This window comes from Cynara cardunculus, assembly GCF_001531365.2.
Source record: "Cynara cardunculus var. scolymus isolate 2C chromosome LG 8, CcrdV1, whole genome shotgun sequence".
Classification (NCBI taxonomy): Eukaryota; Viridiplantae; Streptophyta; class Magnoliopsida; order Asterales; family Asteraceae; genus Cynara; species Cynara cardunculus.
This window is the reverse complement of record NC_037535.1, coordinates 856,091-881,514: the sequence shown is the minus strand read 5'-3', so window position 1 is coordinate 881,514 and position 25,424 is coordinate 856,091. Positions and strand designations below refer to the sequence as shown.

At 34.9% G+C, this 25,424-nt stretch overlaps 2 protein-coding genes across 4 annotated transcripts; one reads left to right on the top strand and one right to left on the bottom strand.

The window, feature by feature from the left end:
* Window positions 1-3,222: 3,222 nt before the first annotated feature.
* LOC112517320 (DNA-directed RNA polymerase III subunit RPC4-like) lies at window positions 3,223-8,420 on the bottom strand. 2 transcript variants are annotated; one of them, XM_025124717.1, is made up of 11 exons: window positions 8,351-8,420; window positions 8,134-8,207; window positions 7,953-8,011; window positions 7,582-7,645; window positions 7,362-7,401; window positions 6,165-6,218; window positions 6,009-6,061; window positions 5,822-5,882; window positions 5,267-5,358; window positions 4,271-4,507; window positions 3,223-3,457 (listed from the first exon to the last, which is right to left on the bottom strand). In XM_025124717.1, the coding sequence occupies exons 2-11, from the start codon at window positions 8,176-8,178 to the stop codon at window positions 3,311-3,313; spliced, it is 852 nt and encodes a 283-aa protein (XP_024980485.1). In that variant the 5' UTR covers window positions 8,179-8,207; window positions 8,351-8,420; the 3' UTR covers window positions 3,223-3,310. The 2 variants fall into 2 exon arrangements, with proteins under 2 accessions (XP_024980485.1, XP_024980486.1); XM_025124718.1 differs by having other exon boundaries at window positions 8,134-8,210; window positions 8,351-8,414.
* A 5,576-nt stretch (window positions 8,421-13,996) lies between these two features.
* Window positions 13,997-21,357, top strand: LOC112516844 (vacuolar protein sorting-associated protein 28 homolog 2). 2 transcript variants are annotated; one of them, XM_025124078.1, is made up of 3 exons: window positions 14,005-14,114; window positions 17,638-17,683; window positions 20,513-21,357. In XM_025124078.1, exon 3 carries the CDS (start codon window positions 20,540-20,542, stop codon window positions 21,167-21,169), a length of 630 nt encoding a protein of 209 aa, XP_024979846.1. In that variant the 5' UTR covers window positions 14,005-14,114; window positions 17,638-17,683; window positions 20,513-20,539; the 3' UTR covers window positions 21,170-21,357. The 2 variants fall into 2 exon arrangements, with proteins under 2 accessions (XP_024979845.1, XP_024979846.1); XM_025124077.1 differs by lacking the exon at window positions 17,638-17,683 and having other exon boundaries at window positions 13,997-14,114.
* Window positions 21,358-25,424: the final 4,067 nt, after the last annotated feature.

Here is a 25,424-nt window from a genome sequence, read left to right as displayed (position 1 = left end):
GGTACCTAATAACTTCATGAATATGGCATACTATAACAAGCTTGTTGCCCCAATACACCTGCCATTACAATCTTAAATATATTTGATAAATAATGTGTTCATCGGAAGGTGTTCAATCTCAAAAAATGATGTTTAAATCTTTTTTTATACCCAAGACTAGGTATATGGGTTAAGTTGTCTGTATGGTATATGCTAAATTCTTGTTCGGATGTGTTGTTGAATAATCAGTTTGAATGACCAAAATGATTATTCTACTCCTCAATCTAGATCAATCCTTGGAGTGTATTAATTTTTTATGTACCTCTTGAATTTTTCATCCAACAATGTATTGAAATGATCGATTTCATGAAATTTTCGTCCCAACATTGCCCATATGATCATAGCATACATATATTCAGGCTAATCTCCATTAAACTCCTATATATCATCAAGGCTTCAAACACAAAGCTTGTATAGATTCAGGCTAATCTTGACTAAAATCATCAAAAGTTTCAAGCACAAAACCCACATAGAATCACACTAATCTCGATTAATACTTACAATTTTGCACAAATGGAGGGGAGAGCGTTTTTTGTGAGAAGATTTGACGGGAGAAGCATCGAGTTTCACCACTAGCTGAAAATGGAGATATACCTAGGGTTTGCAAACCATGGCTTTCCAAGGGATGGCGACGAGAAACCAAAATCGAGGGAGATCGTAATTTTTTTGATCCAAGTAGGCATTGACTCATTATTTAGGAGAACAAATTTAGAGTGTGCTTTTTTTTGGTTTTATCACTAGGGTAGGAATAGAAAGAGGAGGGCTGAACGACTGAACCCATTTCTGAATCATTAAGTCATTTCCGAACAACAATATATGACTTACCGAATAAGTCATGCATGCTATACAACCCATTATTATCGAACAACCCTTTAAAACCTACAATAGAGTTAAGAGTCCAATTACAAAGATGATTAATATCCAAAAAATATAAATCCAAAGACACCTTTGACAAGCCTAAAAACATTCTAATATGGCTAGCCGAAACGTGGAACGACTCTAATAAAAAAAGGGTAATATTTTGAAGTTTTCAAGCTTTGGTGTAACCGGTCCTGGTCCCAAACCGAGCCATATTCTTGTGTAATACCATAATCGGGCCAAGACTACCAGTCCATAATCAATTATTACCGGTCCTACGTTGATCCCGGGGCAGACTGGACCCATTTTGACCATCTTTAAATGGGTTGGCGCTGGTCAATATAGCCCAAACAATTGTCTTCGAGCCCACAATATGGATATCGCAATCGTATCTGGAGCAAAATTTCATCTGTACGTTATTAATTAATATTAAATTATTAACATTAAATTTAGCCCAATAACCAAATTAATTTTGGCTATTTTCAGCCCAACCATCAGGAAACCAAGCTGGGCTGTGCGACGTGACCAAGTGCCCAGGTCGCCAAACAAGGTCGCATAGACCAAATTTGCAGACACATCTCCACCGGAAAAAGGCCCAAAAATACTAAAATATTTGGAGCCCAAGGAATAATGTTCAGTGATCCAACTCCACCATCCCCCTCTTAACCATCTTGTGCCTTAATTGAAAAGCTCCCAAGTCTCAATCCCTTTATCTTCATAGCTGTTAAATAAAGGACCTATAGCAACAGGTAGAAAGGAGATCAGCAACCAAACAGATGGAGCAATTTGGCCATAAGAATAAAACACAAAAGGGATTTCCATCATTTGAACTATTATGAGAATACCATTCCATCCAGCCATGGTGATCAATAGCAGCTCCTAACCAGTAGCTGAACAAGAACACCCGGTTCACCATTCTCATCTGGACTGAATCTGAATAAAACAGAATAAGCTTTCCAAGGCAGCAGCAGCTGTTTAAAACAAGAACCAAATACCAAAATCCAAAGAAATAAGACAGATTTGATCAAGGGCCATTTCAATCAGCAGCCACCAGTTGTAAATCCAAGCATTCTGATCCAAACAGAAAAATCAACCTCTACCCATCCCAACCCAAGTGTAATCTACACCAAAATAGAATAAAAGACACCAGAAACAGCAGCAAATTACCATCATCAGATCCCAACCCAGAATTTCCATGATCAGGATTCAGAAGCAACTAAAAAACCAACAGTATACTCTAATAGCAACCCCATTTGGGAATAAGAAACATAATCAGTGACTGAATCAAAAGAGCTATAAACAGAAGCCAAGTCCCCAAATGTCTTTTCCCTTTTATCAGATACCACTGACGCCAAAACTCAATTACACTGATCAGACAAACCCATAAAGACAAATTGCACCTCAAACTCCTCCATGACAGCTTCTGTAAATTGAAATCCAATAAGGAAAAAAGAATAAAGAAACAATAACTGACCAGATGAGAAGAGCAAAGGCTGACCCATAATAACAAAAAACAAGTCATAGAAGACACAGAAAATCCCCTTGATGCGAGTATTGATACGAACATAATGAAGTCTTGGACACCAGACTTTCCTTTCCGTTACCACTTTCAACTTGTCCAAATCCGTAATAACTTTAGATTCAGTGAATTCATGGTTTCCAGCTAATAAACAAATTATCAGAACATTTCAAACAACCATGGCATCCAAGATACCGACATGTTGTCATAAACATATTGTCTAAAACCGTTGTACAAAATCATGCAATAATCCTAAACAAAAAAGTCTGTAAACCATTATGCATAAATCATACTGAATCTTGCCATAATGTAACACATCGTATGCAAATGAGATCTTGTTTCTGAACTGGCACGATGTCACATCTGTCATTCTGACCCTACCAAGTACATTGACCTCAGTACGTACTTATAAAATCCGTACACACCTATGGTTCAATGGTAGAAAGCATCATTGTACACAATGTTTTGGAGCATCAACATTTCAAGATAACATCAACAATTTAAATAACTTAAAAAAATTTGAACGACCATTCGACCACTTCTTGGATCACCAGGTAGTAAACTCTAACCGGTAAATCAGCAATGCCATTCCGTCACAAAGATTTTTCAATTACCAAACTTTTCATATCAATTAGATATCATAGATTTGTTCAAATTAAATGATCAAACAGTGAAAGAATATGTATATTATCAGCCTCCACCATTCCTACCTATGTTGTCAAAATATGCAATCTTCTGGTAAAAAAACCAAACTTAAAAAGCTTTAGAAGATGTTTCTCAACAAGAAGAAAAGAAAATCTATATATAGATACACAGAGACTGTATGCAAGTCAAAACTTCATCAAATTTTCGATGTGTAAAAGAAAATATTTAGAGCAAAAAGAAGTGAAACCATCAGAATTCCATGTTGTCTAGGACTGAATCGATATCCGGGGTAATAATGGCACGCTTATTGAGTTCTCCGACATTGCAACAATGTTTTTCGTCGGTATTGATGACAACGACATCCTGGGCAAAGCTACAGTTTACACCTCCATCAACCTGCAACCGATTTAATTGTTTTTACCCCAAAGTTAATAAAAAAAAAAGGTTTATATATATATATATATAGAGAGAGAGAGAGAGGAGGACAAAATGCAAACCAAGCCATTTCTACAAACGTACAAACCTCATCTAATCAATCATAATTTTTCTTTTTCTTTTTCACTTTTTTTAATTACGAGGGTTGATAGGTCATTTTTATTGTGGCTGGAGGCCATTAATTATGGACATTATCATCTTCATTTTATTAATTTTAGAAAACAAATTTAATCAACATGAAACAATTTCATTTTTACAGACACAAATATATATATATATATATATATATATATATATATGAAATAATTTCATCATATTAAAGAATTTCATCAAACAATTTCATTAAATTAAACAATGAAATCGACGGTACAATACATGATTTGTTATACGACACATGACAGTACAAAAGTTTGTTAGTCCCAACTTTGGTGCGGTATTAGAATGGGACGGAACAGGACCCGAGTGGGAAAAATGCATCTTTTTGTCCCACCAAAATAAGTGAACAAAAATCGAGACAAGATTGATAAAATACTAAACTACCCATGTCAAATTAAAACCTAAAAGGCTAAAACCTTCTTATACCACAACAGATTCATGTTGAAGATCAGGATGGATCTTTTTGTTACAAATCTAAAACAACATTTCTTTCAGTTGTATTGTTTTGTTATTCAGTTTGCACCAAGAAGTTTTTCTTGAATATTTTAAGAACCAAATCAATTTTAATATCGCATAAGCGGTTTACTTGACGTCAAAGTAGCAAGAATGAATACTTACGTTGTATAGATGATCACCTAATTTCAGTTTTACAGCACCGCTCTTATACACCAGCATTTTACCCATAAATCCCGAAGGAAGTTCTTTCAAACTGCAAGCTTTTGGACCGGGTCCTGTAGGTTTCGATGGCTTTGAGCTCGTAGCTGCCTCGCCACCCTCTGTCTTTGCAGCTTGCTTTGGTAGAGGCATCGACGTTGGCAGTTGAATGAAAATCAATTTCTTTTCCAAGTCTTCCTCCTGACAACGGAATCAACTTAAATTTTAGGATATACGGTGAGGTTCATGGGAAAACCCCAAAAAATGAAAAACTTAGAAACACTCTGCTAACCCACTCATCTAAACGCTATGCACATATGCATATAAGTAATTTATAAGCAATTTGTCTGGTATGCCCATGTGCATAAAAACCAAGAAACAACTTCAGTTAGTTATACGCATATGTGCATACCGTCCAAATGAATTATTACCAGGGTGTTCTTCAGTTTTTCATTTTTTTTTTGGAGTTTTCCCTTGAACCTCCCTCTTAGCATGCATTATATCTTCATATTTAACGTATGAATTATGATGTGGGGGACGGTTCAAATGAGAATCATTAATACTTTGAGAATCGTGAGAACCAGTTTACGCATTGATGCAAATAAACTATCAAAATATGTATTATGTTAGTGAGTATATTCATCAATACATATCTACTATGTATAAAGTATATAAGCATTGACGGATATGCTCACTAAAAATTCATAAAGTATATTGTGAGAACCAGTTCTCAAATTATTTATGTTTCTCTTTTGATCTTTTCCGCTCATGAAGTAATTTTTATCTTTTATTGGTTTGGTTTTAGATTTGTGTAGAACTGTATATATATATACACATATAAAAAACTCTTGCATCCTCAATTTTTTAGAATTCCCAAATCCTGTTATCCAGGTATCAAGAACCCATAAACTTGCAACATAAATTTGAGAGAAATCAAGTTCAAAAGCTAAAGTAACCAACCATTAAGCCAAGTTCTTCAGCTGCCTTTACAGAGGACTCATCGTAAGCATTGGTTTCTGAATCCACCTTAAATTCTTGCTCATCTAGAAGCTCTACAAGTATTACAAGAAAAGATAACAAATTACAAGTTAAATAACTCAGTAAGAAAGTGCAATAAAGAGGAACCCTACCATAACTAAGAACTGTGTAGTTGTGTTCATTAAATTGTGTTAAGCTAGCTATTAGCTGAAAAGCTAGTTATTGGCTACGTTTGGCAAAATATGCTCGTTGTTGCCTAATAAGCTAGCTATTAGATGAAAAGCTAGTTGTTGACAGATAAACTAGCTGTTAACTAATAAGCTAGTTAATATACTAGTGTAAAAACTAGCCATAAAAACTAGCCAATAAGCTAGATAACAATGGAAAAAATCCCCTAGAGCTTATTGAAACGCTACTTCGTGTAGCATTTCAAAATGCTAGTTATGGCCAACCAAACATGGCTTTTTAATAAGTTCAAAAAATAAGGCAGCTTATGGTTGTCAAACATGGTCTAAAGTAGCTAAAGTTAAAACATACCTGGATTTCCTGAGTATGGCATCCTTACAGGTAGAGTAACAGGGTAGTTCTTGTAGTAATCCTGAAGTAAAAGTTCAGTAAGAACAAAAAAAACATGAAGCATGGAGATGCTAAATAGAAAACAACTTCCAAACAATTTGTAATAATGCAAATTAAAAGGCTGAAAGTTGGGTTGTTTTTCACCTACCCATGGCTCCTTGTATTCCTTCATTGTTATGCCTGGGGTTGCAGCAGCATCACCTGGATAAGTACATGTTCAATGAAGATAAAAGTACAAATTGTGTGCATCCACTGGCAGTTAGGTTAACTGTTAGCATGGTAGATAGAAGGATGAAATAGATACCTCCAGACTTGGGAGTGGAACCAAAACTAAATGATGAAACACGTGTCTTTGAAGCTGTAATTATGGTACATGGAGAGGTTATATTAGAACTCTATATGAGGACAGATCATGAATAGTCATTTATACATTAATGCATCATATGAAGGTAGAGAGAGTGTTAACCAACAACCAGTTGCTTAATACAAAGGCCCAGGTATATGACCAGGTACATAAAGGTGCAGACACTACTCACTAGTGCATGACCTCTCGGGACCTCCAATCATGGAAATTCCATTCTACGCAAAGTTAAATATGTATATATATATATATATATAGAGTGAGAGAGAGAGGGAGGTTCGGAGGAAACCCCAAAAAAAACAAAAAAAAGACTTGGAACACCCTTATAAGCATTCATCAATACGTTATATGCACATGTGCATAAAAACCAAGAAATATCTTTAATTACTTGTATGCATATTGCATACCGTTCATATGAATGGTTATTAAGGTGTTCCTCAAATTTTCATTTTTTGCGGTTTTCCGTTGAACCTGATCCTATATATATATATAAAAGAAACGTGGATGGGACTAATATTTTAGGCATAAATACTCAAAGGCTGTCCTAAATGCTAAAACCTGATCAAGAATTTGCCCAAGCAGAACGGAGACTGACACCTAAATTACCCCGTCTAACATGTTCATAATGTGTATAAAAAAATGACACAATACATAAACTTCCTCTTGTTAAGCATAGCCCATTTCAGGAAATGCATACTTGCATCGGCAATATGAAGATTTTAATCATGCAAACAAGTTCATAAAATCAGAATATGCCAATATGGTATCCTTTTCTTGCATAATCTTTTCAGGGTTCATACCAGTTGTTATGTATGCACACATGCATATGGTTCTTAACTATGAAGACACTAGAAAGCATGTTTTGGTAAACAAAAAGAGCTAATACACCCCTCTGATTAAGAAAGTTGTGGGGAATTTCAAGAGCAAATTCGTGTTGGCGGTATTTTAGACGGTAGGGCATATCAAGAGTAAGGTTACACCAATGACTACAAAGCTACTCAGGGAAACGCAAATAATGACATCTAAATGAACTTCATGTAATTGTATGTCCGTGCCTTCTTAGAAGCTTAAAACCTTCCTAAGAGCTAAAAAACCATAATGGAGGGGGTAATAAAGGTGAGAAAGAAGAAGGGATGTTACGCTTGGTTTCAGTTTTGAATTTCGGCTTCTTGGAAGCTTCCTGCAAATGAACAGAAACACGGAACTTAAACAACTAGGATCATCGCTAAACCATCATTTGCAAAAGAGAGAAAACGCAGAGAGATGAATGGCAAAATTTTGGAAATTCCAATTTCATGTATTGGAAGCAGACATAAGAGCAAAACAACTTAAATGAAATTCGATTCAAGACCGGACATACATTGAAGCGCTTCAACAATTCTTGTGCCTTCACCTCCTCGGTTTCAGCATCCTCGACCTTCTCACTGGACACAAACAATTCATTACACGATTATTAGGATCTTCTTCATATTATGCTCAAGTAAATTAGCATTTTTCTTACTATTTGCAAGGTGAAAAGCTCACTCAAATGGATGTGCAGATTTTACATATTATCTTCTTAAAATTATATTCCCATTTTACAACTATAATCATCTTTCATCAATGTCACACTACCAAACAAAAAACCATGATCAAGCCGTGCTCTTAACCAATAAGACATATTTACCTTTGCCCTTTTCTAGATGAAACAAAAAGTAGATAAACTTTACCAGGTATAAAATCAATACTCACGGTTTAGGTAAAACTAGCTTTTGCTCTCTGCGAGGAGGCTTTTTCGGCATAAACTTCATCTGAAAATCAACCAATTTTCAATCATGTGATCGTTAGGTCAAGGTTTGACATCCAAATTCATAAGCATTCCAATAAAAAGCAATCACATACTAAGTTCTAAAAAAGTAGTAAAAGTACAGACCTTTCTCTGGGGTTTTGGATCGCCATTGTCATTCTTCTTATCCATCACTATCCAAAAACGACTTCAATCGATTTCTGCTAATAGAAAAAAGCAAAATTCAAAGCAAAAATAATCAACAGAAACCAATCAAAACTCCATTCTTGTTTGAATATCCAATCTCTGATCCTATTCCAAAACGTAGGGGAGGGGGACGAATGAGAGAGATAAGTTCAAATACTTGCTTCCGTCGACGTGATAGCGATCGGCCCGCGAACTACGGAGGCGATGAACGTGATATATATAAGCTTGGGTGGTGGCGGCTTAAAAGGAGAGTGGCGAAGGGGAGGTTATAGCGGTAAAGCTCCCAAATTCGTTACGAGATTAAATTGCAGAATCGTCCCTGAATTATGTCTCTATGTTTGTTTTCACCCACTTCAAATTTAGTTTGACACTTTTATCCACAAATACCAAATTCATCACAAATTTTCTATCAAGTCTTGTATGGATAAATGTATCTGTTTGGATAATAATGTGTCGTTTTTTTTTCTTTTTCTGAATCAATGTTCTGAATGATAGAAATGATTGTTTTACCCTTGAGTATGAATATACCTTGTTTACTTCAACTTTACATATAACATCAATTCACAGGGTTTGGTTCAATTTTTTTAGAGGCTCTGTTATATCCAAAACTTTTGATTACATTGCATAAACGAGATAACAGATAATATATGTTGGGAACAAAAATGGGCTAAATCTAAGACAATTAACAATCTGAAACTAAACCTAAACCATTACTAATTTGAACATAAAACCAAACAATTAATGGTTTGAACCTAAATAATTTCGACTATAATTTTACACAGGTCGATAAAAAAACCCTAAACACATGTAAGTTTAGGTTCCAAAATTTTGGAGACGTTCAAAATCTCACATTTAACATGTTAAGGGATAGTCTGTCAACTCATCAAATACATGGTGTGTGTCTATCATCATCCAAAAGATAAACTTCAACAAGATATGCACCATATCTACCAAATCCTCAAAAAATCATATTACCAAATTAATGAACAATGAAAATCTCACTCTTGATCCATATGTATCAAATCCTCAAGAAAAAACAAATTCAAATCGTTAAATCCAACAAGATATCAAAACCCAATTTCAAATCTTTAAATCCAACAATCTATATTATGTTATAAAGCATTTGACAAAAACTCTTAAAAACTATTTTTTATGCGTAAAGTACTGTTTATTAATGCATATTACTTAAAACTCAAAATTGCAAGTAGATTATGCGTAAATACAACTTATTAAAGCTTCATATCTGAATTCATATAACTAACTGCAGATAAACATAATCAAATACAAGATAAACATTTCATTTTAAATATAAAAAATCTAAAATATAATTAGGATAATCATTGAATCATAAGAGAATACTTAAATATTATCTTTATAAAATTTATAATAATTTATATTTTATTCAAAAATAAAATCATTATTGTTTTCTTAAAAAAAACCCAACTTCAATTTTTTAAGTTACAACTTCAAGTTCAACTAAGGAAAAACAGTAGCAAACCGAGCGGCTATGGAGAAGAAATCGAAAAAAGAGACGAATAGATTGAACAAGTAGAAGAAATCAAAAAAAAAAATATATATATATATATATATATATATATATATATATAAGGGGAGAAGATGAAAAGATCAAACGAGTAGAAGAAATCGAACGAGCAGAAGATATCGACCAAGCATAAATGGAGCAGCTATGGAGAAGAAATCGAACAAGCAAAAGACATCGACCAATCATAAATGGACCAGATATGGAGTAACCAAGTGAAGGAAATCGTTGCTTGGGTTGAAATCGACTAGCAGAGTGAAGGGAAAATGTGGAGTGGCTAAGGTTGATTTTTTTTTTCTCCAGATTTTGACGTGTTTGAATGGTCGAATGAACATAGTGAAGGAGAAAGGGGTAGGCGTGTCTTTTTTGGGGTTGAACGTGGACAACGTATCGTTTTCATCTATGCGAATAAGTCAACAACTGTGTAAACACCCTGTTTTAATTGCGCAAATAAGTTATTCAACTCGTTAAACTCGTTAAGTCTTAAGTAAACACCCACTTGAGTCTACTAGGATTTTCATGTCTCTTTGACCTCTTATATATGTGGCATCAACAAATAACTCTACGTAAAATCATGATCTAGTGTTTTTGCCCAAATGGGTTGTAACGGTCTTTAATTTATAAGTTTTAGTCCTTTAACTTGTTTCTTAACTGGATTGGAAGTTATAATCAAATGAGAAATCTCTGTCATAGCCAATTCTTATGCCCTTGTCAAAATAGGGGTGCTCAACAACTCGATCAATCCAACTCAACTCAACGCGAAATAACTCAACCCAAAGCAACTCAATGTCTAATCGAGTTGTACAATTTTCAAACCGTAGGGATTGGGTTGATATTGAATTACTATTATTTGAACCCAACTCAAGCCGATGAACCCGATATCCTTTTATTTATTGGATTTAATATGATCATTGAATTTATTACATTATCACACATGCTCTTCATATTCACATATTTTTAATTTATTCACATCTCTATATAACTCATTCGTATATATGTTCAGTAATTCTGAACATATATATGTAAATTGAGAAAATTAACTGAATGTGATATACGTAAGAAGTATGAATAATCTGTATAAAATGATTGATGATGAAAAAGAAATTATGAGTAGAAAAATAACATATTCAAGGTTATAAGAATATTTTAATGTACCAAAGTATCAACTCAACCAACCCGTATGGTTTGGATTGGGTTGGGTTGCACTTTGATTCGATTTGGGTTAAAAATTTTCAAACTACAAACATTAGATTGAGTTGTTCAAATGTTTTCAACCCGATCAACCTAACCCATGAACACCCCTACGTCAAAATCCCAATTGGGCATAAGTAAATAAAAAAAACTTAAATGTTTTTGTATATGTGTGTTATTGTGTCAAACTCTTCATTTAACAAAATTCACATTTGGAAATTGAAAGCATTGTTCAAATTTGTCCACTGATAATTCTTGTGTATGGTTTTAATTATTTTAAAAAAGATGCAACTTTAATTGCAATATTATACTTGTAGCAATAGGAGTGTCAGGAACCATTTCATAGAGTAATAAACCAATTCATGATCGACCTCACAAAAGAAACCAGAACCTACATTTGTTTCAAACGAACTATAACCATACACAGCACAAAATAAGGTCATTATATATATATATATATATATATATATATATGTTTCAAACGAACTATAACCATACACAGCACAAAATAAGGTCATTATATATATATATATATATATATATATATTAATATCAAGAAAGATACTTGTGCAATGTAGCGAGATAAATCTCGATTTTAGTGTTTTTCTTTGTCTCTATCGATATAATATGATTTTATGTGGGTTTGAGAAAACGATAATGGTTTTATTTTTGAATGAAATATAAATTTGAAGATAACATAAAAATTTGAAGAAAAAAAAATCGATATTAGTATCAAATTAACTATTTAGGGGTCGCTTACCAAAACACTTATTCGGTAAGTGCTTACCGGTAAACTTTAACATTATTATTTACTTATCAGGTAAGATTTTAGTCCACCAACACGACATTGTATGCAACAATTTACCTAGTAAGTGCTTACCGATAAACTTCAACACTATTATTTATTTACCGAATAAAATTTTAGTCCACCAAAACGACATTGTATGCAATATTTTACCTGCTAAACGCTTACCGTGGTAAGAATCGTCGCCCTCACTTACCGGGTAAGACTCATGATCTTTGTCTCGCTCTTACCGGGTAAGATTCTTGGTCCTTACCATATTCATCCGGTGAGGTAATGTGACTTGGTAAGCGCTTACCCGGATAAGTGTTTAGTAAACGGTCCCTTAATAGTTCTCGTTCTTTTATGTAATTTATTTAAGTCAATTTTTATTATTATTTAATTTAGATTTAATAACAAAGTAATTTATTTTTTGTTTAATAGTATAATTTCTTATAAAAATAATAATTAAACATTATGTTATAACTCAATGATTATCTTGATAATATTTTATTTTTTCTATATTTAAAATGGATGTTTATCATGTATTTAATTATGTTTATCTGCGGTTAGTTATACAAATTTAAAAACAAAGTTTTAAGAAGTTGTACTTATACAAAATTATTTGTAATATTGAATTTAAGTAATTTGTATCAATAAATAGTATTTTATGCATAAAAAATAATTTTTAAAAGTTTTTGTGAAATGTTTTATAATATAATATAGATATTGATAATTTATATCAACTTAAAAAAAAAAAAAAAAAAAACCCAGGACAATCCTTTAGTTGGTTTTGTACTAGCAATTATAGCCGGTCCTCCTTTAATCAAACTTTTCTTAACTAAGCCTGGATTGGTCTTCAGGTTTCTGGCTGATTTTGAACATTACGTGCAAGTCACATAACTTTATAATGGAAAAAAATCCTAATTTCTAGTCAAATCGTTTAAAAATTAATTATTATGAGTTGTTTGTTTACATCTTAATAGTTCTATTAAGAGGCAATTTATAAATCGTTAAGAGATGAACCTTTTTTGGCAAAAAAAAAAAAATTCTGCCTCTTAATTGTTGTAAAATCTTCTGAATGATTTTGTATCCTGAGTTTCTCTTAACCATTCAGCGCCCTAATTTCATTGTAAATAATTATCAAACAATTATATTTCATTTTGCATTATACCATGAGATACTCTTAATCATTTTAACCACTTAATCATTTTACACCATACCATTCAACAACTGTCAAACAACCTCTTACATGGATAATTAAAAAGATTATCTTGCACATGCATTTTCGTTTTTATATACAATAAATTCCCAGCATTCACAAAAATGAAAGAAATAACATTTAGTAACACGTTTGTGTCTTGAGTGGTCATGAACACAAGATAACAAAGATTTCACTAATAGAAACATAAAAAATTACAGTTTATTTCATATATGTTTTCCATATATTCTTGTCATGTTCCCTATTTATTGCATTTATATTGTATATATCACTTTTAATGGTAATAACGAAAAATGATTCCGGCACGATGGAATGTTATAAATGTTATAAAAACCGTGTTAGATTTTGCTGCTTAAAATTTAAAGCTTCATAAATGACATGACCATATTATGTAACAAGCTTGTATAGGATATATTGTGAAACGAAACTTGTAACACTATCTGTAATTGCTTGACAACTTGTCAAATCTCAATCAAACGTGGGTTATATGGTGGATGACCCTGGCAGCGTAAACCTCATATTTCCAATGGATCAGATCAAGATTCGAGTGTCCACATCATGTGTATCCCGTCTAGTTTCCAACACGTTTCCCCTTTTGGAATGCATATGCCTCGAAATCATTTGATGATATATACCAAGGTTACACAGTGATTATAAAAGATTTCGTAACCTTGTTTGCATCAACCAAGTCCATGATGCTCATGAAATGATTTCATGTTCACCTCATGTGCATCAGCCAAGTACATACTCTAAAAAATACTGTAAAACTCATCAGGATATACAGTGATTGTGTGTACCAGTTAATGATTAAAGGTGATTTTCTTGACGAACGAGTACAAACAAAAAATTTGCTTGTTTATATGTCCGTTTATTTGTTCACAGAAAGTTAAACAAATGTTCAGAGCAGATAACTTCGCTTTAAAACTAGAGGTTGGTAATGAAAGACAACGTACTTAGAAAAGGGTTTAAAAACAAAAGGACTTAAATATAACTTTTTGTATAGTTGAGGGTTATTTTTGTAACTCAATGTTTAATATAAAAATGAAACAATTATCCTGGGTTTTCTTGCACGCTTTTATAATCTCAGACCCTGTCAACGACGCTGCGAATCCGATCGACGCCTTCAAATTCGTTCGATTTCCTTCGTTTCTTCGCCATCTATCGTAGAGCAGCAGCCATCTCTTCAGGTACTGTTTGTCGTCTCTGTGTGTATTCGGATTGCAGTTGTCTCTAGGTTTATACTTCGTTTATATAATTGAACACAAAATCCGATTTAATCTTTATTTGTTTGTACTTTAAACCTTGACGAAAAGCCTGTGTCGGTGTTTGAGAAGTGCTTGCGTTCAAAATCATGATCATTTGACGAAAAATCTAGTTTCATTGAGTTGATTTTTGATTGTATTTGTTGATGAAGTTATGATTTTGATTAGGTTTATTTGATGAAGTTGATTTTGATTGTTGATTGCTATTTGGCCATGAGTCTTTGAAGATTTTTACTTGCTTGTATTATGTACATCAACTGATGAGAGTTTTTATGATGGGCATAAAGTGCACAAGTGCTAGAGAATTTTCGGTCCGTATCAAAATGAAAACTTGTTAGAACCATAGGCTAGATTTTATGTGATTGTCTCTAGTGGCACAGTGGATTAAGTGGATCCTTTAACGTAAGGTGTTTGCTAATATAAACCAGTCAATGCAATTATATAATTTGTTCAATAAGTATGTTCTTACAGTCTGGAAGATCACCAATTCACCATAATTGTCATATTGATTGGATCGTATTTGGTAATAAACATGATAATGTTCATGGATGGCACTTGAAGTTGAAGTGTCCTAAGCATACTAGATAATCTTTTCAATTGGTTGGACTAATTTGGGAATAAACATGATGAATCACATTTCTTTTATGTCATATGGATGTCACTCGACTTTGAAAAGTCCTAAGCATATTAAAGGCTATATTCCAGTATATTTTGAATGTTAGTTTCACAGTGTTTGTCATAATGTTCTATTAGTGGCTCATCCATATTAAATTGATTGTTCTGTTTCACATCCCTCAATTTGATGCCTTCTCTTTTTTGGGAGAAAATTGAAGTGAAGTTTGTGGTTAAATCTGTGTGAAGTATTTACTTGGTTAGTTGGTTGGGCGTATCAAGATGTACAGTGCGTGCTTATCATTTGGTTTTCTTGTTGAACTTTTGTGGTACTTCATAGTCCTCCTTTTGTTTCAAACGCCGAATAAACATCATGGATTTTTTGTGGGCATTTTTAGCCTTTCCGCTTTGGATATCAGAAACCCCAGGACCGGCCCTGAGGGTTTTTTAAGTTCGATGACAAGGAGCTTGAAATGAAATTTACGTAGACCCAAGTCTAAAAGTTACAACCCGAATACTGTGCTTGTTTATAATTGATGATCAGGCCATCGATTTGATAATTCTCAGCTTCTTGCATTTTCTGTTAATTCTTGCCATGCTTCTCACTTTTCCTAATTTATCCCTTGTTAGGGTTTGACAAGTTCAAAAACAGAAAAATATTGGTTAAAAAAATTAAGATAATTCTTTCTTTTTTTCAATTTTGGGGATATACTGGTGTTTAGTCAAACCAAGTCCATGGGATGATGGGAAGTTAATCCTACGTCCCACCTATGAAATTGTAATTTCTCTTCTGACTGTTGACCCATAACCAAATGGTACATTTCTTGGGGCATTGATGGATCAAACCCGTGTTGGGTACATAATCAATTGCTAATTTTGTTGCATTCTTGTTTATGTTTTATTTCTTTTTAAATTGATTAACTGAAATTAGATGCTCGAATAATAATATTTCAGGGTTTAATCATGAATTACATGTTGTCTAGAATGTATATGTTGCAATTCAGCTGTTCCCGAATTGTAGTAGGTAGGCATCGTAGTGAAGATAGAATATATCGAATTTGGAGATGAATAAGAGAACATAGCAAGATTAAAAATCAAGACAATGAGACACTCAATTCATTTTTTCTGTAATGTCACCACGACGTAGCAACCAAATTAATTCTGTTCTACTAGCTAGGGCATGTGCGTTGAGACCAACTTACCTCCTCTCTCTTCAACTGACTTTAAAAGAGAATAAAATAATTAATTAAATAAATTTTTGAGTGAAGGGTTAAACAGTGGCATAATACTCCGCTACTTTCCCCTTAATTTGTATTATTTACTGTTTTTGGGTTTCTCAACATCTCTGGCCCTTCTTCTCCAACATTTCCTCCTTCATGAGAGGATCCTTTCCCAAAAGGATAAGAGATTTAGGAATGCGGTATACTTGAACTGCAATCCCACCATGCTGATCAGATTTAGGGAGCCGTTGGACTACTAAACCAAGACCTTGACCACGGGTCTCTTATTCTTTTGTACCATTGGCCTATCAAGGATTGCAACTTGTTTCAATTGATTCTCAAACCTCCCCAATTGTGGAAGCATTGCAGCTAGTATGGTCTTTTTATGCAGTTTCTTCTTCAATAACAACACATGAAACATTCGGTGAACCATGGAATTAGATGGTAGATTCAAATTTATATGCCACAGGCGAAGGATCGTGTGAGAAGGAGAGTTAAGGTGAGAAGCATAAGAAGGGATCTGGACCCTTAATCACCTTTAATCTGAAACCCACCCATGAATCATGCTTGATACGGGATTGATCAGTGCATCTCGGTGCATCTCATTCTAATGTGCATCCAAGGGTGGAGATCCCTTCTTATGTTTCTCACCTTAACTCTCCTTCTCACTGGAACCCAACCCATATGCCACATGCCACATGCCACATGCCTAATTAGTTGTAAAACGTGACGTGTAATGTTGCCTCCTAAAATTTGAACCCAACCTTGATTCAAAGTATAATCTTGCAACACCACGGCTAAACGTGTGTCCTCAATGGAATAACCATGATAGTGTTTTTGTTCCAAGAGAGAAATCCTTCTACCAAGTCTATCGACACATCTATGTAAATGTTTGTGGGGATGCCTAAAGGTCGTAGCATTTCTTGAGTTGTAGCACTCTTATTTTTGTTGCATTGACAAGTCTTACATTCAACAACCTAAGACATGTCCTTTTACATGGTAGGACAATACAATAATGTCTCCACATTGTTAGCTGTTTATGGAGCTCCTAATGTTGTGCAATACCTCATTTTATGTAGCTTATAGAAAACCTTCTACCCTAAATCTGATCCAATTTTTCTTTTGTTGCGAGTATTCACCACTTTATATGTCTCATGTGGTCCTTGGTTCACTACGAGTCTACGACCATTCTCAGTAATATGGACTGCTGAAGTGCATCACCAACCCGACTTTGTTGTTTTTCCAACATCTAATTGGGAACACAACAAAAAAGACTTGTAATTCCATCACACATTCAAGATAGCTCATCAATGAGAAACAATCTTTACGTAATGAACTTGAAGGTCTAATCCCAAAAGTTTCAAGAACCATTAATGTTTTAAACCTATGATCACGTGTTGGCTTAATATATGTTTTGAGTGATTGGTCGGTTTTTACCAAAAAGTAGCATATAATTGATGTAGTATCTCCATTCATTCACACTATAGACCACAAGACTCATCTCTTTTTTGTACGTAGACAACTTTGTTTTTGACTCTCGAAGCCATCTAAAGTGAGCCACATGTTCTTTTTTTATTGCCTCATCCCTTGCTTACAAGTATTATTCTCTATCACAGGTTGTTTTTGGGATTGAGCAGACATGGATTTTTTAGTTGTGTAAAGGTTACCTTTGCTTTCTACTTGGCTACGTTTACTCGAGGTTTTCCATTTAACCCTTTCAGTGTGGGGTTTACTAACTTTGCAATGATATCCGGTCAATCTAAAGAATCCTGTAAGGCCTTCTATACTTAGATGACCTGGGTCAAGAAAACTTCTTGTTAACCTTGCTAGGACCAGTAGCTTCTTTTGTTGAAATCATGTGACTTCTATATTCGAGTTGTCTTTGTCAAAGAATTCCTTTTTTTTGTATAATTTGTAGGAGTTGGTGTGGAGCAAACTTAGTAAAATGCCCCAAGCGTTCTCACTGCTACTGTGAATCTATATATCATCTGAAAGAAGCTAACATGAACTATGTGAGATATGTTGCAAACATAGATTTAACTTTGGAGTAGAGATGCACAAAAAAATCCCAAGGCTGAGGCCCGGTTTAGATCTATCCCGAGCCCTGCCCGAAAAGCCCAGGCCTCAGAGCTTGATCAGGCCGAAATTTTGAGGGCAGGGCTGGTCCGAAAAGCTCGGTCTGGAAAAGCCTGGTTAAGTCCCAAAAAGGCCGATCGAGCCCTTTTCAACCCCAAGGCCCAGGCCATTTATCTTGCTTACTGAAAACATGGTTGGAATTCCCGAGCTCAGACCTTAAAAAGCCTAAGCCTTGTGCATCTCTACTTTGGAGGTGCCTCTTTAGTGGTTCGGTTTGGGGCATAAGGAGTAGAGGTGAACCCTTACCTCTAGAGTAGCTGGTTTCATGGTGCTGATTTGGGTTCTAAAATTAATATGAGATGGAGTTAATTCTTCACCTCTTTTGATGGCTGTCGTAAGTTTTCTTTATCATAGTTATTAAGGTTGAGCTCCTTTCTTCTGGCCAGTTTGATTGATCTCAATGTGGATACTATTGATAATTTCATTAACAATTTCAAATTTCTCTATATAAGCAGTCACTGTTGAAAGTGGAAGGCTCTCCTAAACCATTTTCTTTTACCATCTAGGCTTCTGAAAGCTCATCCATTCTCATTTTTAACCTCTTTTTGATGTTAACCAGCTTAGCTTGCATCTTAGCATCTCTGGCATTTATCTGTGATTTGATGCAAACTATGTGATGCATCCTTGGCATGTATCTGTGATTTATATGTGATTTGAATCTTCATGGGCTTGGTGTTTCGTCTCAACTTTCCTGTGACTTTGTCCAACACCTTAAGGTCAACTTTGTTACTTCGTTCAACACCTTAAGGCCGATTTTTTTTTTACTTTGCTTCACCATTTCAGGCTATCAAATGTTGGTAATCAGTAGTTCTCAACTTGCAACAGATTGATCCAACAAGTAGCCAGGAATCAATAATAAAATTAGAAGTTTAGAGAATTCAAAGATGAAGAAGAGAACAGTGCAAGATGAAAGTGATCACATATTCTGTTATTTTTCCATAGTGCCTCCAGAAGAAACCAAATCAAACAAACCCAATATATACCACTCGGAAGCAGGGTCTGGTGGTAGGTGTATGGGTGGGGTGTATGCACACCTGTTCCCTACGCCAAAGAGTTTGATTCTCTCCCTTAGCTAGGACAAATGACTAAAAGAGAATAAAAACACGAATTAAATAGAATTCACTAAAGGGGAAACGGTGAAGTATTTTTCGACTACTCCCCTTATTTTTCTATCTTCGCTATTTTGGGTTTTCCCACACCTCTTTCCCCTTGCTAGTGTTATTCCTTAGATATAGAGTTGAACATAAATTGGTTGTGCCTGCGAGCTTCGGCAAGAAATTGTTGGGCCTATTTAAACTTTAAAAACGAATAATACTTATAAACTTAATTTGCAGCAACTAAATCTATCACAATGGCCTTAGCTAATTTTTAATTTTATAAGATCTTCATTTTGTTCTTGATGAATGCACATGTTTTGCATGTGAATTCAACCTTCCATAATTTTTTGATTTTTTTTTTTGGTCAGTTTGCTTTGAAAACAGGCAGAGGCTTAGGTCAAAATCTCAGGGGTTGTGGAGGAACAGAATCGTTCTTAATTGGGTAATGGTTTGGTAATCAGAATATTGGAATGAAACTTAAATACTCAAACTGGGTTGTTGGGTTTTATTAACTCATCTTGATCATTCGCAACATCAACCCTATCTTTCATTGTGAAAAGTTCCTTCCCAAGTCGCCGGCTCTCCCTTTCATCATCTCCCTGCTGACTTGCCACCTTTCTCAATCATCTTTTCGTTTTACCCTTCTTGTTATGAGAACCATAAAGCTGGTGGAGAAGAGATTGCAGAAGATGGATGGCCGGAGTACTATGATGGTACGAATGGGGGATTCTGTAGGGATTATGAAAGCAAGCAAAGAATTACCGGACTATCTCTGGATATCTGGTGGTATAGCTCATGATGGATAACCATCACTTGGGTAGGTCAAAGAGTACACATATGGCACTTCTTTACTTGCTTCCCTACGGAATCCCCCCTTCTTACCATCATAGACTCCTACATCCATCTTCTTGAAGTCTCTTCTACCTGCTCTATGGCTCATAAGAGTAAGTGGCTTCCCAACGGAATCCCCCTTCTTATCCAATTTTCTTCTTAGGTTCATAGGCCATATTACTTGTCGGTTCGTAGGCCGTTTTTTGGTTGGTTTCATAGGCCAAGTCACCAAATTTAAAGTGTATAGGCCTATCTGCAACTTAGCCAAAATAATGTAATTCTTTTTTATATTTCTATGCAAATTTGTTGTCATTCCATGTGTTTTATGGTTAATAGGGGAAATTTCTGTTTGGAATAATTGCGTTCAGATAGTTGTTCAAATGCTGTCTTGTATTCACTTCATCTTTGTTTTGATTTTGTAATCTAGACTAAAGTCAGATAAGAGGTACTCTAGATGGAAGTCAAGCTATGGAATGACAAGCGTGAGAGGGAGATGTATGACAATTTTGCTGAGCTTTATGCGATCATCAAGGCCACTGAAAAGCTCGAAAAGGCTTATGTTAGAGACATCATCCCGTCGGCTGATTATGAGGCCGAGTGTCAGAAACTAATCGCCCACTTTAAAACATTATCGTCAACCCTTAAAGATACTGTGCCCAGTATCGAGAGGTTTCACGACACTTACAAGATGGACTGCCCTGCCGCCATGAACCGCCTTATAACCTCAGGCGTGCCAGCTACGGTGGAGCACAGGGCAGCTGCAGCTGCCTCTGGGGTAACCTCTGCTGCAACCGTGGCTGAATGTGTGCAGAATTTCATCACAGCTATGGATTCATTGAAGCTGAATATGGTTGCGGTTGATCAGGTTTTCCCTTTACTCTCTGATTTATCTGGTTCGTTGAACAAGCTGTCGATTTTACCACCAGACTTTGAAGGGAAGACGAAAATGAGGGAGTGGATTGGAAGGCTCGCCAAGATGGGGGCGGCAGATGAGCTGACTGAACAGCAGTCTAGGCAGCTGCATTTTGATCTGGAGTCATCCTACAATTCTTTCATGGCTGCATTGCCAACTGCTGGCTCTTGAGGTTGTAAATCTTTTTGTTTTGAAACTGATGTTTGTAATCTTTTTAGGAATGAATACATGCAATTGGTTCCACCTGATTCTGTGTTAAATATATACTGTTTGATTTAGGTGCTTTTTGTTCTCTAAGAGGTGCTGATACTTGGACTTGTTATAAACAATTTTTCTGTATACGTAACTATGTGATATACATATATATGGAATACACTAAAGATGGTGTGAGAATAGGAGTTAAGCTGAGAAATGTAAGAGAGGATTTGCCCCCTTGATCACTTTAATGAGTGTTGATCTAATACTTCAGATCAAGCCCCAAAATAACTCATGAATTAGCTTAGAAGGGTATTTTCAGTTGATCTTCCATTAGGATCGATCTAGTAGTGGAGATCCCTTCTTACCTTTCTCACTATAACTATTCTTACCGGAAATTTACTATATATGTGTATATAATGTATATATATATATATATATATATGTGTGTGTGTATATATCTATATAGGTGAAGGATCGTGTGAGAAGGAGAGTTAAAGATCAGAAGCGTAAGAAGGGATCTGGACCCTTGATCACCTTTAATATCAAATCCACCAATGAATTGCGCTTGATACGGGGAATGATCCGGTGCATCTCATTCTAATGTGCGTCCAAGGGTGGAGATCTCTTCTTATGCTTCTTACTTTAACTCTCCTTCTCACTGGAACCGCAAAAAAATGAAAAATCGAGGAACACTCTAGTAACCATTCATCTTTACAGTATGCACATATGCATACAAGTAATTTGTAAGTAAATTTTCCAGTATGCACATGTGCGTAACATATAGTCAATCATATGTGCATAGAAACCGGGGAACATCTTGAATTATTTGTATTCGCATATGCATATAGTACAAATGAATAGTTATTAGGGTGTTCTTAAGTTTTTCGTTTTTTGGGGTTTTTCCTTGAACCTTATTCTTTTATATATATATATATAGATAGATAGATAGATAGATAGATAGATAGATAGTGAGAGAAGGGGGGGGGGGGGGGGGTTTAGGAGAAAACCCTCAAAAAATGAAAAACTGAGAAACATATTGATAACCATTCATGTGGACGATTTGCACATGTGCATACAAGTAATTGAAACTGTTTTTTGGTTTTTATGCACGTGTGCATACCGGACAAATTAATTACAAATTACTTGTATACACATGTGCATACCGTCCAAATGAATGATTATCATGGTGCTTCTCAGTTTTGCATTTTTTTGCGGTTTTCCCATAAAAAATGAGCCTATATATATATATGTACAGGAGTTACCTTTAATCACTATGATATGGGGGCTATTTGCCCATGCTGATCGGATAAGAGTCACCAATCTCATTTTACTGGGTAAGATTCTTGGCGTTCAAAATGGCATAGTAAGGGGTTGTTTACCAAACGTTTACCCGGGTATGCGCTTACCAAATCACATTACCTAACTTGATAAATATGGTAAGGACCAAGAATCTTACCCGGTAAGAGGGAGACAAGGACCGAGAGTCTTACCCGGTAAGTGAGGGCGACGACTCTTTACCATGGTAAGTGCTTACCGGGTAAATTGTTGCATACGATTCCGTTTTGGTAGACTAAAGTCTTACCCGGTAAGTAACTAGTAGTGTTAAATTTTACCGGTAAAAGCTTACCGGGTAAGTGTTTGGTAAACAGTAGTAAGCGCTAACGGTGTAAGAGTCACCACCCTCACTTACCGCGTAAGATTCTCGGTTCCTGCCATACTCATCTGATAATGTAAGTAACCCGATTAGCATTTGGTAAATGGCTTTTTAGTACTTTATTGCAGGCTGCATCATATTTACTTGAGCCATATCAATAGCTGGTGGAAGATAGAATCTCTATGGTTTCACTTTCAGGTACATATTTACAATGTTACCTCTTACTTTCTATGCTAGATTTTGATGGTTCAAGAAACTGCTTTCTGTCCTTACCCAAACATTCCTCATTAAGGATCAACACAGAATGGAGACTGATAACAGTTTAACCAGATTCCGAAGTATAGTTTTGCCTAAAACAACACTGTTATCTTTGATTAATCAGAGTAACAACATCCAGAATCAGTAAAGAGATGAGCAACTCGCGTTATAATACAAGAAAGCTTCATATCTAGCAAGAACAAAAGAATCCGAGATGATTTTGGGCAAAATGCTAAGACATCACATACAGGAATTCTTAATGACATTACTAATTATTTTATGTATGAAATATATGCTACATCCCAAGGCTTTTTTTTTTTATTAACCTGGATAGCCCGGAGTCACCGCATTTGAACTTCCGTTGCCACAAGGGGATTTTAATTCCTTCTTGGATTTGAACCTGGGACCTCCTGGTACTTTTGACCTTTGGAGCCAAACTCAAACCGATCAGACACCACTCTTGTGGTTTACATCCCAAGGCTTTTGTAATGCTTGTAATGTTCAACCTCTTTTCATACATAAAATAATGAGTAATAACATGATAAATTCCCACTTGTGATGTGTGTTACCATTCTTCCCAAAATCGTCTTGGGATTCGTTTATTCTTGCTAGATATGAAGTTTTCTTGTATTATAATATAAGTTGCCTATCTCTTTACCAATTCTGGATCTTGTTCATTTGATGAATCCAAGATAGCAATGTTGTTTTAGCTGAAACTATACTTACGAGTCTGGTTAAACTATTAATAGCCTCTTTTAAGGTAAATTATTTACGTTTTTTACACGATTCCCGCGACTAGCTCGCTCATCTAACACAAATCCAAGGCAATCCACAACTTTGATCGCGTGAAATGCAACTGGGTTGTTTTTAGATTTTATTGAGTAATGATATGTATATGTTAGATGACGAAGTATCGTGTGAGGAAGAGAGTTAATGTGAGAAGCGTAATAAGGGATCTGAACCTTGATCACCTTTAATTTCAAACTCACCCATGAATCGCGCGAGGAAATTATAAAATAAAATAAAAAAAACTCGTGTTCTCGAAACTTTTTAGGCAATAAAGGAAAGGAAACTGAAGGAAAGAAATCACAAGTTTAATCCCATAACTTTTCTTCCCGTAGTGGGAGGAAAGGGAAGGAAAAGAAATAGAAGAAATTAAAACCTTTCAAGAAAATTATTAAAAAAGCCCCAAACTACCCAACTTTTTATAATAAATAACATATTTTTAAAGGGGTATATTTGTAAAAAGATACATTTTCTTTCCTTTCTTTCCTGTTCAACAACATGAAAAATTATCCTTTATTTTCTTCTCAAATTCGAGAACAGGGTAAATCTTGATTAAATATATAGTTAATTCGATAACAGGGTAAGGGGTCGTTTACCAAACACTTACCCGGTAAGTGCTTATCGGTCAAATTCAACACTATTGCTTCCTTGCCTGGTAAGATTTTAGTCCACCAAAACAGCATTGTATGCAACAATTTACCGGTAAGTGTTGACTGTGGTAAGAGTCGTCATCCTCAGTTACCGGGTAAGATTTTTGATCCTTGCCTTGTTCTTACCGGGTAAGTTTCTTGGTTCTTGTCATATTCATCTGGTAAGGTAATGTGACTTGGTAAGCAATTACCTGAATAAGTGTTAGGTAAACGAACCTTAAATTTTGATGGAATACATAGTTAATTTGAGAAAAAGGGTAAAAATGTTGATTGAATAAGTTGTTAGAAGGGTAAATGTGGATGAAAAAGGAATCAAGATTGGGTAAGAAAAAATTGCAACTTTAATGAGACAACACCAAAATGAGTAGGGTAGTTGTCAGAAAAGAGTCATCAATATTAATTTCTTTTTTATTTATTTTTAATTAATTTTTGGATGTTTGCTGAAGGAAATAATAATTCCTGTACTTTTTTTTGGAAGCTTTAAAAAGAGGGAATTTATCGAATGAATGCAGATATCTGATCTCATTTTTGTATTCATGCTTTGGTTATCACTTAATGATTCAGAAATCTGATTTGTTAAGTGATTTTGTCTCTGTACCTTTATCATAGAGACATAGGGTTAAGCAATTTTATCTGAAAATGAAATCTTCTGTTTATAACGTCGTTAGTTACTTCGCCATATTCTTTTTCCCGGTGCTCCAGAAAACCATGGAAAGTTCGATATATAATTCGACTCCCCATCTTTTCAAAATTCGATATTTCGTACAAACTTAAAAACCAGTTTTCTTGTACGTAAAAATACAGTGTTGTTTCGTGTGTGAAACGTTTTAGACTGTTCTTCTTCACACACAAAACAGTTCTTAACGTTTTATATATAAAA

Bases quoted from the DNA above. Each gene is read 5' to 3' on its own strand.
- LOC112516844 (XM_025124077.1), top strand. From the start codon at position 20,540: ATGGAAGTCAAGCTATGGAATGACAAGCGTGAGAGGGAGATGTATGAC.
- LOC112517320 (XM_025124717.1), bottom strand. From the start codon at position 8,178: ATGGATAAGAAGAATGACAATGGCGATCCAAAACCCCAGAGAAAG. The intron at 6,062-6,164 runs GTATCTATTTCA...GTACTTATCCAG, and splicing joins TTCCACTCCCAAGTCTGGAG to GTGATGCTGCTGCAACCCCA. The intron at 5,883-6,008 runs GTAGGTGAAAAA...CTTTTACTTCAG, and splicing joins AGGAATACAAGGAGCCATGG to GATTACTACAAGAACTACCC.